Source organism: Helicoverpa zea, chromosome 3 (genome assembly GCF_022581195.2).
Source record: "Helicoverpa zea isolate HzStark_Cry1AcR chromosome 3, ilHelZeax1.1, whole genome shotgun sequence".
Lineage (NCBI taxonomy): Eukaryota > Metazoa > Arthropoda > Insecta > Lepidoptera > Noctuidae > Helicoverpa > Helicoverpa zea.
In genome coordinates, this window is record NC_061454.1 from 9656327 (window position 1) to 9668417 (window position 12091).

The 12091-nt window shown below is 36.6% G+C and overlaps 3 protein-coding genes across 3 annotated transcripts; 1 reads left to right on the forward strand and 2 right to left on the reverse strand.

Moving 5' to 3' along the window:
• Positions 1–414: 414 nt before the first annotated feature.
• On the reverse strand, positions 415–2800 carry LOC124646218 (angio-associated migratory cell protein). The gene is made up of 5 exons (XM_047186326.1): positions 2582–2800; positions 1868–2497; positions 1492–1666; positions 961–1077; positions 415–733 (listed from the first exon to the last, which is right to left on the reverse strand). The coding sequence occupies exons 2-5, from the start codon at positions 2492–2494 to the stop codon at positions 420–422; spliced, it is 1233 nt and encodes a 410-aa protein (XP_047042282.1). The 5' UTR covers positions 2495–2497; positions 2582–2800; the 3' UTR covers positions 415–419.
• A 3667-nt stretch (positions 2801–6467) lies between these two features.
• On the forward strand, positions 6468–7598 carry LOC124646202 (39S ribosomal protein L10, mitochondrial). The gene is made up of 3 exons (XM_047186299.1): positions 6468–6628; positions 6706–7212; positions 7303–7598. The coding sequence occupies exons 1-3, from the start codon at positions 6610–6612 to the stop codon at positions 7548–7550; spliced, it is 774 nt and encodes a 257-aa protein (XP_047042255.1). The 5' UTR covers positions 6468–6609; the 3' UTR covers positions 7551–7598.
• Positions 7599–8552: 954 nt separating this feature from the next.
• LOC124646201 (homeobox protein Mohawk) lies at positions 8553–11580 on the reverse strand. Its single transcript, XM_047186298.1, has 4 exons — positions 10935–11580; positions 10194–10452; positions 9832–9991; positions 8553–9441 (listed from the first exon to the last, which is right to left on the reverse strand). Exons 2-4 carry the CDS (start codon positions 10292–10294, stop codon positions 8869–8871), a joined length of 834 nt encoding a protein of 277 aa, XP_047042254.1. The 5' UTR covers positions 10295–10452; positions 10935–11580; the 3' UTR covers positions 8553–8868.
• Positions 11581–12091: the final 511 nt, after the last annotated feature.

Here is a 12091-nt window from a genome sequence, read left to right on the forward strand (position 1 = left end):
ATTAAACCGGGCTTTTATTTTTTGAGTACTTATACATAATTTACCCATATCTTAATTAATAAGTTTCATTCATGGTGTTGCGCGTTTAACGAAAACACGCTAGTAAAATCGCTGTTAGCCTTCTTATAAGCGGTTTGTTTGAGCGGAACTTTCAACTAATATTTGTGTAGTTTTGTAAAGTTTACCGCTATTGGGATAGAGTTGCGTTATCAATACACGGTTTTTAATCTTTTTGTTTATCCATCGCGCCCAAAAAACCCTTCTCAAATATTCTCTCTCAAGTATTTGGATTTTAGGTAAATTCATGAGATTATTTAGTTTTCAGTTCATGTATTTTGTATACAATAAACAATACATGTAATATTAACAATAAATAAAATTAAATTGGGGATGCTTATTGAAACTAAAAAAATATATATTTAATCATTATCTTTGTTTACTTCGTACTTAAATATCCTTGCGGTTCCATCATCGGAGGTGGTGAGTATTAGGCTTTCTTTAGGGTTGAAACATAGGTCTAGTACTTCGGACCGATGTCCTGTGAGCATCTGGCTTCTTTCTCCAGTTCTGCCTTCGTAGACTCGTACGGAGCCGTCGAGACAGCCGGTGACCAAATGGTTCTTCACCCAAACCATCTTGGTAACGCCGCCGACCGCGTCGTCCGATTTGGCACATTGATGACGAATCATTTGTCTGGCTACATCCCATATGCCTACTGCTCCTGTTAGTGTCCCTGCAAAATAAAAATGATTTTTATTTGTAAGTAATTCTGGGTATTGTATTTGTTAAAAAAAATATGAAAACCATGCAAATATTTATGTAGCCAGAGTAAAAAATCTTTGAATGAAAACTTTTTGGATATTGTTTAGCCATACTGTAATTGGGACCTTATTGTTGAATGTCCAGTAGAATATCCACTTATCACGACGAAAATCTGTGAAAAAATATTACGTTATTTACCTGTAGCAAGTAATCCCAACTGTGTGTCTTGTGCAAATGCAACTGTTTCCAAATCATTCTCCGTTTCTAACTGGCCGACCACTTTACCATTGTTTGGTGTTGTTAGGACAACTTTGCCTGTGAAAAAATAAAGAACACATATTTAGAACTAGTTCCAATACCCTCATTTGTTGAGGCAGCAGGGGCAAACTTGATTATATTATTTACTCTACATATTGTCCCTATAGTGTGAAGTCCGAAAAAGTCGAAAATTAGTTATCAATGTCATCTTGATGGCATTGTGATTGTGATGTTGATGACATTGATAACTCATTTTTGACTTAGTGACTTTTCACTCTAAGGGGACAATATATTGACAATAATTGCCTCTAAAATATCCAGGTGTAAGTGATCCAGGGCTCATTTAGCTTCATTTTACAAGATTTGATTTTGGACCCTTGGATATAAATAAAAGTATTGAAGCAAGTAGTACAAATAAAACATCAAAATTTAAGAGCTTTTCTACTAATTAATTGTTCTTATTAGTCTTACCATCAGTAGATATTGAAGCCATGAGGTTATCATCAGGATGTGTGTCTATGGCTGTGACTCTGATCTGGTGTACCGTAGCAGGTAACTGATGCAACACCGCTGAAGTCTTGAGGTCCCATATCTTCACTACTCCATCTTCATAGCCTGCCGCTAAGCGGACACCATCATGGAACAACTGGAAAGATAGTTATTTTTATTAGTTTGACTAATAATACATAGCTTCATGATTACTCAGCAAGTTGAGAATGAATAGTGACTAAACAATTTCTGCAAATATAATGACTTGCTAAAATAGGATAACAGCTATATCTGATCAATATCATAAACATTATGAATCCTTATTAAAGTAAATAATATCCTAAGACACATTGCTTACCTTTCCACACTCTACTTTAGTATTATGTCCTTGCAAGACTTTGGTATCTCCCGAGGGTACTTTAAACACATAGATATCTCCAGATTCTGTTCCAAATATAAGAACTCTGGCTCCAAAGTGCCACAAGCCCCAGGTTAAGTCATCAGCTTCATACTCAAAGGCAACTGTCCATGGAGTTTGTTGGTTTTCTTCTAAGTTACATTTCCAAACTTTGATTAGTCCGGACATGTCAGCTGTAGCTAAATAAGCTCCATCGAAACTAAAGCCAGCAAAGATGACGGAGTCTTTATGGCCAGTGCAGTCCATCACCAGCTGTCCGTTATCAACAGACCATACATAGGCCCTGTCGTCTTCACCTCCAGTGACTGCTAACTTTCCCTCAGGATGTACATCACAACAGAACACTGATCCAACATGCTTACTGAATACGAAAGCTGCATGATCCTCTGGAGGTTCCATATCAACGTCCTCCTCTTCCTCTTCTAAGTCCGTCACCTCTTCAAGGTACTCGTCATCTCCTAGCTGAATCTCTTCGCCTTCTTCGTAGTAGTACATCTCGTCCTCCATGCCTGTGATTTCGTCGCCATTCACTGACGACGGTGGAGTGTCTTCTTGCTGAACCCGCATTGTCTGAAACCGGTAAACAGTTGATCTTCTATTAACTTGGTTACAACAGAAATGAAACAGTGGTGCAACGACTAGATTAAAACTAACCTCTTTTGTAAGATCCGAAAAACAGATGTTTCAATTATTTTAAGTGGTTAAACGCACAACTATGATTAAATTTTACTTCAGTATACTTTCTTGAAAATTTTATTCTATGTGGATCGAGAGATCTAAATATTTATCTTTTAAAATCTACGTTTCACGTTAGAAACACGATTTCTTGCTTTGCTTGAAAACTTCGAACAACTTGCATTGCATGCCGCTTTTTGACTTTGACGTGACATGTCATTAGAGATGGGTAACTCAGGAGTGATAGATAAAAAAGATATGTATCTTTCCGTTCTTATCACTCACTCTTTGTATCAGTTCAAGTCCGAATGTATCAGTGTATCTTTAACAACTCATTCAATCCGTCGTCCGTTTGTATCTCTGTTGCACTCGCACACACAGCGTTGAGCGGTTGGCGTCACGGTTTCTCATCGGAAAGTCCAGACATCTCTTTCGCATTTCCCTACTTAGAATGTTCTGTCTCACTTTCTCGATACCGAAAATAAGTGTTTGACCACTATTTTTATTTATTTATTCGATTTACACGGCTTTAACAGCCAATTACATAAATCGTAAACTTAAATTTGAAATGAAAAATAGAAACTTAAAAAAAAAAATAAACCTAAAAATATTATAAACTGATATACGAATCTATCTATCATAAACGAATCTATCACTCTTAGTTCGTACTGATTTAGTGATACATTGGATTGAATTGAACGAAGCGAGTCACTCTGAGCAACAGTACAATGTCACTCACGGATTCGAAAGGATATAGAGATACAAAAGAGTGATACATATCCCAGTGATCAAAAGATACATATCAATCTTTTCTTTTCAATGATACGTTTTTCCCATGTCTACATGTCATTTCGGTTTTGTGACATTCAACCACTAAATATAGAGGCATTGACATATAAGTATAGGGACAGGAAATGTCACGAAAAAAACATGCACACCTACTGTCAGTCTGCAGTAGTAACTAAAATGGCTGCCATTACTAGGGTTGTACCGCTACCGGATTCAACAAATATCGATATTGTATTCTAGTTAACGTTCGGCCATTCAGAGAATGCGTTCCTGACACGTCGCGATTGAACTGACGACGTAACTTTGCAATGGCGTTGCAGTTACGATAAAAATATTTTTGCTGGTTGTTTACCGTTTTAACAATTGAGGAGCATTAAAACAACATTATTATATCAATAATCAATGAATGTTATTACGTCGTCAGTTCAATCGCGACGTGTCAGGAACGCATTCTCTGAATGGCCGAACTATAGAAGTATGTACGAGTCTTACTGGGTGCATAAAAATAACCGAGTATAAATAATCTCTTCGTCATAGAACTAACTATCACATTAACTTCACTGATACTAATAACCTCAACAACATCAACCAAATGGGAGGAGTCATTTCAGTAGGGTGATACCTTTGAAAAAAAAAAAAAACAGGCAAAGTATATAATTATTTATTATTTCAAATAGCCCTATGAAAGTTCTTTCACGACAGACTAGTTGCAGGGTGCCAAAGATTCGGTCCTATGAAGAAGAATCCGCAAGAAACGCCATAAGGAGATACTCTCTTAAAAAAAATACAATAATTTAAAATCGTTTTCAAGCTATTCATGAGAAAGTTATATAATGCAAATGGAGCTAATTATGTATTAATCGATTGTACAAAACAATTTTAGTGCTAAGAAAAAAATATTTATACAATTCGAAACCTATACTCGGTAACTAAGTTCTCAAGCAAATATTGCAACTTGCATTCCGATTTGCTCGTCTGTGCGGAAGCACTGCCGTGCCCGTGGTCGCCGTAGAAGCATCATGTGAAAATAAAAAGGCAAAACATATTATTTTCAATAAAATATGTCTTTAAAATCCTGAATTTTATAATACGCCTTTTTAATCAAAATGTTTTTAACTGATGTTTTGTTGAAAATAATACACAACTCTGAGGGCTCAGTGTCTTAGGGACAGTAAGTTCTGATGTTAAAATTTGTAAAAGCAGACTTATTAAGTGGATATTATATCGATACTATTATGACAACTGCACAGCACTATGCCAATATAACATGTTATTGTAAACAACATTTATTTCTAAATATAGGTTTTTATACAGAAATAAACCAAAATATAAGTACTTTCACCATCAATTCATGTTCCCGTAACATATTTTTTATAAAATGTGAATTATTTTATGTAGTTTCTAGCAAAAATAGGTTCCTAACCTGTGTAAAGACAATCCAGCTTGATTTTGGTGCTTCCTAGCACCACACTTCACAATACAACACATAGGCATATTCGTTGATTATTTCACTATTGAAATAGTAAAGTCTTAAAAGTAAACACGAGTGATATTCTATAAAATAGCAAAAATAAGTCACGAAGAGCACCTATTTGACAGCACAACTACCATGACATATATGGCCAGATAAGGCACGCACCTACAAACAGGAGGATTTCAAAAGTAAATGTCACCATTTTACGCAATCACAAAAATATTGTTGTCCCTGTTTTCAAATACACTTATCTGCTTAGAAAGAGTGAGACAGAACTATGTTGCATAGTTTGTTTCATATTTATATAACTATAGATACGTCAATATCAAAACGGCGTCTCCTTATAATTCTAAGCTCGATGTATAGAGGTCAGTGCATTCAACCAAGAAGCTTACATGTTTGACTGGAGGGACCGGGACCATCTGTAGATAGAAAAATCTGTACATAGAATCTGCAGATAGTATGATACATTGATGTCTCCATGCAGTCGCAGTTACACACTGTCTATACTCTATCCACGGAAGCAAGAGCTAAAAGGTAAACAAAGAATGACACTTTTTCAATATGGCGGTATAACCCGACCGATGACAAAATCACAGATACTGCGAACATTTTACACAAAAATGTGACGTTTTGTCATCGGTCGGGTTATACCGCCATCTTGAAAAAGTATCATTCTTTGTTTACCTTTTAGCTCTTGCTTCCGTGGATAGAGTATAGTGTCTGATCATGTTGTGCGGGTGATGATGAGCATGAATGTGAATAGATGTAATGAAATGAAATGTATTTATCTGCCAGAATATAGGTAGAATATGATGGTCGATACAATAAAAAAAATATGGTCTCACTATATTCGACTTATAATTTAGTCATGCAAATATCTTAAGTTCTAAAATCTTATAGCTAAAAAAGTACCTGCAATCATTTTGCATTAAAACTATTTCTCTTCTAGGTACTCTTTGACTGTATAAAAACATTTATCAATAAGCCAATTTCTGAGGGACCTCTTAAATTTACTCATTGGTAGGTCTTTAATGCGAGATGGTAGCTTATTGTATATTCGAATGCACATTGAATCATTCATTTCAATTCAGTTCTCATAAATGGTAAATTTAATTTTTTTGGGAATCTACAATTGAATGTGCAATCATCACCAAGTTTCTTAAACATGTCTTCATACAATTTTGTAAATCTGCAAACTTCCTCTATATAAATGCATGCAAGTGTTAGAATGTTTAGCTGTTTGAAAAGCGGTTTGCATGATGTCAAATTATCCACATTACAAATAGCTCTAATACACCGTTTTTGTGAGATAAAAACTCTGCCAACATGCACCGAGTTTCCCCATATTAAATGCCATATCTTAATACTGATGCAGTGGACTGATGTAGTGGAAGGGGATGACCTAAAAACGATGGATTTTGTGAATGTTGACATGGCTAGAAAGAATGTGACTGGTCAGATGACGGCAGATAAAGCATGGCAGACGCAAATATGATGCGCTAATCCCAAATAAAATTGGGATAAGGGCAGGAGGATGATGATGTCTGACACTGGCAGTACTTTGTGACACTGACTGACTGACATAACAATAATTGACACTTGACATGCACTTGACAGTTTAAAACTGAACCAAAGTTAGGTTATATACTATTGTTGTAGGTTGTAGTTTGTAAAAAACAATTATTACAAGCTACAAAAAGGTGTATTAATACATCTAAAGAACAAAACCTAGCTTTCAATAATGGCATCATTGAAAAAAGGTACTAATTCATTGTAACTGCATCTGGTATGTTGAAATTCTTTACGGTATCTAACCTGAATAATTTGTGATTTACAGCTTTGTTACCAACTCAGACCACCTTCCTGATCTCGAAACGATTTCGTGGAAAGATTAACATCCAAAAACCGAGGAAACCACACTTCGAACGGCAGCTTTTGATCGATTTATCTAAGCCTTTTTATGGCCCACCCAAACACACTATACCTGATATTACTTTTTGTGACAGAGGAGAGAAACGATTTGCCAAAGAGATCGATAACCCGTTTGAAAGAATATTAGCTAATGAATGCCTGAATTGGTTCAATACTTCAAAGATGGTTATATTTCTACATGTTAACTCCATAAGTATGGAAGATAAATTCCCAGTTTTTGCGGCATTAACCAAAAACAACATGCATTTGAGATGTTATGGCAAAAAGATCGTCAGTATGGCTACCACTGGGACTAGATATGAAGCAGTAAATCATCTGTTTACCTCTCATCAAAATATACTGTTTGGGCAGCCAGAAAATATTGCAAAAATGTTCAAAATAATGAAAAAGGCACCTCAATTAGTTATCATGGGTTTGTATTTAACTTTCAGTTTAAGAGCTTTGTACCTAAATGTTGGATTGAATGTCCTTCAAAGTTGAATAAACCTTTTTTCTTTTTCAGCTGGAATCGTACAAGATAGATTATTGTCAAAGAATGAGTTGGTGGAGTACAGCCAAATGCAAAATATTGACACTGCCCGCAGTCAGTTGTGTGCAGTACTTGACAGTGCAGGGTCTCACCTTGTGCGACAGCTGCAGCAGGGTCAACAGACTCTCGTGGCTCATTTGGACAAACATGTGGAGCTTCAGAACACTCCCGCTAATGAACCACAAGACAGCGCCCAGAAAGAACCAGAAAGTTCAACATAATTTTATTACTATGTAGAGTTATTTATTAGTATAAGAGTTAGAAGATTTTATTGTTGTTTCCTTTATTTACAGTTGTTATATTATTTTTATTTTATTTAGATATTTGCAATCCAGTAGATATTGTAGTTCTTACCCAAATAAAAAAAAAGTAACTTCTTTCCTAGTGTCCAAAAGAATTTTGGTAAGTACCTAACACTCTAATCAGAAGTCATTTAAAATTAAGGAACTACACTCAAGACAATACATTTTGTAGTACATGATGTTCATGTGTAATATTTGCTTGATATTTAGAGTGATTTCGAACTGGCGGATTTTCCGTGAGAACACGCGCGCAACATAAACAGCTGACAACGAAAGATATAAGCGAGGACGCAAGAATAAATGCTCAAATTGTGCCATGAATAGGCCAAACTGAGCAGATACCCATAGTAAAACGCGCTGAGTTTAGACCCTAAGTATATGACAGTGGTCTGCATCTAGCCGCGCATCCTGTAACGCGCGGCATCTCTATAAATGACACGGGAAATCTGGCTAAGGTAAGAACACAGAATAGCTTGTTGATTGACGATTTTTATCTTCGTTTCATTCACACACACGTATATCATGTGAGCTGTTCCTTAATATTAGAAAACTCCTCCTAAACCTTCCTCACAAACCACTCGGTCTATTCTATTGATCTGCAGTACAGTCACTGTAGACTTCTTGGGAAACAAATTTCACAGACGCCGCTGGAAGACAGTGGTAGAAATTCACCCAGACTAATTAACTTCTGTTATTGTTTATTTGTTTTCCTTTTTCAGTAAAAAAAAAACAATCTTCGCAATCGCCTTTCGCGATGGTTACTTGAAATGTGCACACAATGCTTCGTGTTGTTTACATGGCAGTTTTTTAAGCAAAATTGTTGGCGAATACGCGCAGCAAGATTATATATGTGAAGCTTTTGGTGTGTTACTGCAGACCGTCCAAAAACTAGTGGTCCTTTGTAAAATAAGACAAATCATAATTAACAAAATTTATTTTATTTCAATCTTGAAACACAATCTTTGGTTGGAGTTACAACTTATAACTACTTAGTCCAATAGAGATCAAAAGTTAATGACTATACAAGCAGGATTGCTTCCATGAGAAACTTAACTTTAAATAATACTTGAGCAACACGGATTTCATTGGCATTACGTAATAGTAAATTTTATTTACGTAGATGGCTAAACTTAACTAAAATACAAACAATAATCATACTGGCAGTTACCCTATTACAAAGAGTATTCTCCATTATAAAATATCAATAGACTTTTATTCACTTCTATAAGCTCTGTGGTCACGGGGCTGCAATGCGGCTGGTGGCGGTTGCTAGCGCGGTCAGGGCTACTGCAGCTTCCACTTCGTCCCGATCATGACGCGACAGTGTATTTATCGTAATCCGTTGGATTTTGTTGTCCGGCTTTCTTCGCTTTCCATCTGCCCACCACGAGTAGTTACACTCACTGGGCTGGAATCTGGCCGCGCTCTCCAGCCACTTACTAAGCAACATCGGACTTGTGATCGCTTTTGTTTCCTCCCGGCTATTCTCATTTGCGTCAGATTTGTAGGAATTATTGTTGATGTTCACGCACTTCTCTTTCATGATTGAAGATGTGTCGGAGTCATCATGGTGATATTCAGCTATTGTTTCGGGGCTTCCTGTGAGTTCGCCGTCGTTGTCTAAGTTGTCATCTGGGTTGGTGGGGTCGGACTCGCTCCATATACTGTCGTCAGAACAGATGCTGAATTGTTCCACATTGCCTTGCGCGCGATCATTGTACGTTCGAATCAAGTGACCCCATGTCTGTTGGTTTCGGTCTACGTTAACATTTTTCAGCTTTCTTCGCCAGTTGGCAAACCAATTGCAAATCTGTAAATAATAAAGAAAATGATAAGATATAGCATTGGGTAGTAAATTCAAATTGAGATAGTGAAACTTGATTTTGGTTACCGACGCCTATAAAGACATTATACCTTGTCTTTAGCACTAATTGAAGTAAAACACAGTATTCCGTTTTGTTGATTGTTAATTATTAAATAATGTTCTTCAATTGAGAATACTCAATCTAGTTTTTCGCTTAACGTTAAACTGTGAACTGTAGTCAACAAAGCAGGGACAAAAATAGTGCCTATTTATGTACAAATAGCAATTTCTGGCATCGATCCAATTAGGTTGCTGTTAGGCACAAACACTATACCTACGTGTAAAAATCTGAAAACAATGAACTCTAGAACAATAAATGAAATGGTGCACACTTACTTGAATGTACGTAAGGCCAGTTTCGCGAGACAAATATTTCTTTTCCTCTCTGTTGGGGTACGGGTTATCTCTTCGTCGCACCAGCCAGTCTTTAAGGTATCTCTTGATTTCTGGTGTGAAAAGTCTCTTTTGTGGACGCTGACCCGCGACTAAGCTCCTTCTGTAAACGAAGAAAACATAAGGCACTGACATGGTAAACAGAAAATTCGTCTAACATTAAGTTTAGTAAACAGTTAAGTTTATTTTTATTTATAAGTAAATAACTTTCAGTCCCTGTAAATGACACGTAAGTGACGCACAAAGAAATTATACTGAATACTGAAAGTAATGACTCATGAATGTCAATGTTTTTAGTTACTAACCGAGTGTATCGTCTGTTTCTGACAGGTCTCGAGGATTTGCCGAGATCTTCTTTCATTGTTGTATCAGTCATGGCTTCTTCAGGTTTTTGGAGGAGTGTCATCTGATCTTGAATCGCTTGATCTCCACTTAAATTACTGCCGAAATTGTTGAGTAGTTGTACAGCGACACGTAATGTGTGGATAGCACGTGCAAGGGCACCACCGCTTGCGACACGACTCGTGTCTCGCAACACTGCCGCTGCGGGGGATGCTTAGTGATCTATTAAAAAAAATAAGGACATGATGACATAAATAGATTGTCTTTCGAACAGTGTACTGTTTAATTACATGAAACAGTTAGAAAGGTAACAGTGTGTTGTAGTAGCTGCATTGATGTAACCGAAACATGACGGTCACATTCCTTAGTTCACTTTTAGATGTTATTTATCCGCGATACCCTCCTGTAGCGCACATTGGACTTTTAACTTTGATTTATTTCAATGTGTAAACTCTATTTTATTTGGACTTATTATTTTAATGTTTTTGTATTCATTAATTACCACAATGAACAAAAAACATGTTAACTATTACGTGTGCCCGAGGGTCAATGTTCTTGTTTTTGAATGGCCGAATATAATTTAGTGTTAATTAGATCATTTCCTGAGTGAGAACGGACGCACTGTTTCATGAAAGTGATTTGTGAACAATACAATTGTATTTTTCTTGCAAGTTTTGTCATAATGTGAAAATAGTGGTACGTACCTGTGTGCGGGAAAGCTCGGTGATTGTGTGAAAATGGCGTCGGATAAGCGCGCGACGGCAGCGCCGCGGCGCGGGCGCATCTCTGCTGCAAATACGTGTTATTTCAGGATGTCTCCCGCGATGTCTTCAAAAACATGATTACAATAAACACCACATATATTTATGGTAGCGGTGAGTAGGTACATAAACATGTTCTTTTTATGTAGATTATCATATTTTCCAGATTGAATTTTTTTTTCAGCGTACGAATGTAGAGCGGCATGAATTGCTTTGTAAATGATATGTTCATAACCTATGAAAACTTGTAATACACAGAGTATTGCAGAAGAAATGACGATGAGATTGGAATAGTAGCAATAAATGTTTTTCGCGATGTAGAGTCGCCCGGTATTGTCATGAACATTCATTGTGGGTATGTTAGGATAATCACGACTCGGCGAAGACACACGTCTCGTGTCTCCTATCTTTAAAACACGAAATTGGAAATACAGACACATTTCATATTGATCTTACAGGTTTTTGTGTTTCGAAATATGGATCCACCGCACTTGATGATGAGTGTTCAACTAACTGCTGCTCTTATGGTCAGGGGCCCGATTCTCCTAATATTACTTAAGCGACCTTCGATTGACGTTCGACTCGATTCGACTGAGATCCAATCCCGACTCGATTACGATTGAAGCGTATGTGGCATTCCGCTATTTTTCTTTGAAATAAACGTTTTTATCCTTTTCTGTCATTCAATAATGAATCATTTTGTCTGCAAATGATTTAACGATTGCAAAATGATTGTACAGCAAACTACCGTATAGACCAAAATCATCAAAATAGCAGACCAATCGCACACCAATCAAATGTCAATCGAATACGATTGGTCTTTTATTAGTAGCAGAATGCCCGATATGGTTAAAACTGCTATTACGATCATATTGACATTATTTTGACATGATTAACTTAGGAGAATCGGGGCCCAGGTGTAATCAAACTAGAACACAAAGGTTTTATTTATATAGGGGCTCCCGATTTCTTTAAAGCCTGATCATCACTAGGATAGGCGCTTAAATTCTGCAGCGTTTGCAAAAAAGCTTTCAATATTTCAATTATTAGGAAAGACAAAGACAAGAGGTGGAGTGATACATTAAACGCGCAAAAAGAAA

Excerpts from the sequence above, each read along its gene's own strand:
- LOC124646202 (XM_047186299.1), top strand. Across the intron at positions 7,213-7,302 it reads ACCTCAATTAGTTATCATGG|CTGGAATCGTACAAGATAGA; the intron begins GTTTGTATTTAA and ends TTTCTTTTTCAG.
- LOC124646218 (XM_047186326.1), bottom strand. The coding sequence starts at position 2,494 with ATGCGGGTTCAGCAAGAAGACACTCCACCGTCGTCAGTGAATGGCGAC. Across the intron at positions 1,078-1,491 it reads GGCTTCAATATCTACTGATG|GCAAAGTTGTCCTAACAACA; the intron begins GTAAGACTAATA and ends ATTTTTTCACAG. Across the intron at positions 734-960 it reads GTTGGGATTACTTGCTACAG|GGACACTAACAGGAGCAGTA; the intron begins GTAAATAACGTA and ends TTTATTTTGCAG.
- LOC124646201 (XM_047186298.1), bottom strand. The coding sequence starts at position 10,294 with ATGACACTCCTCCAAAAACCTGAAGAAGCCATGACTGATACAACAATG. Across the intron at positions 9,992-10,193 it reads AGAAACAGACGATACACTCG|AAGGAGCTTAGTCGCGGGTC; the intron begins GTTAGTAACTAA and ends CTTCGTTTACAG. Across the intron at positions 9,442-9,831 it reads CTGGCCTTACGTACATTCAA|ATTTGCAATTGGTTTGCCAA; the intron begins GTAAGTGTGCAC and ends TATTATTTACAG.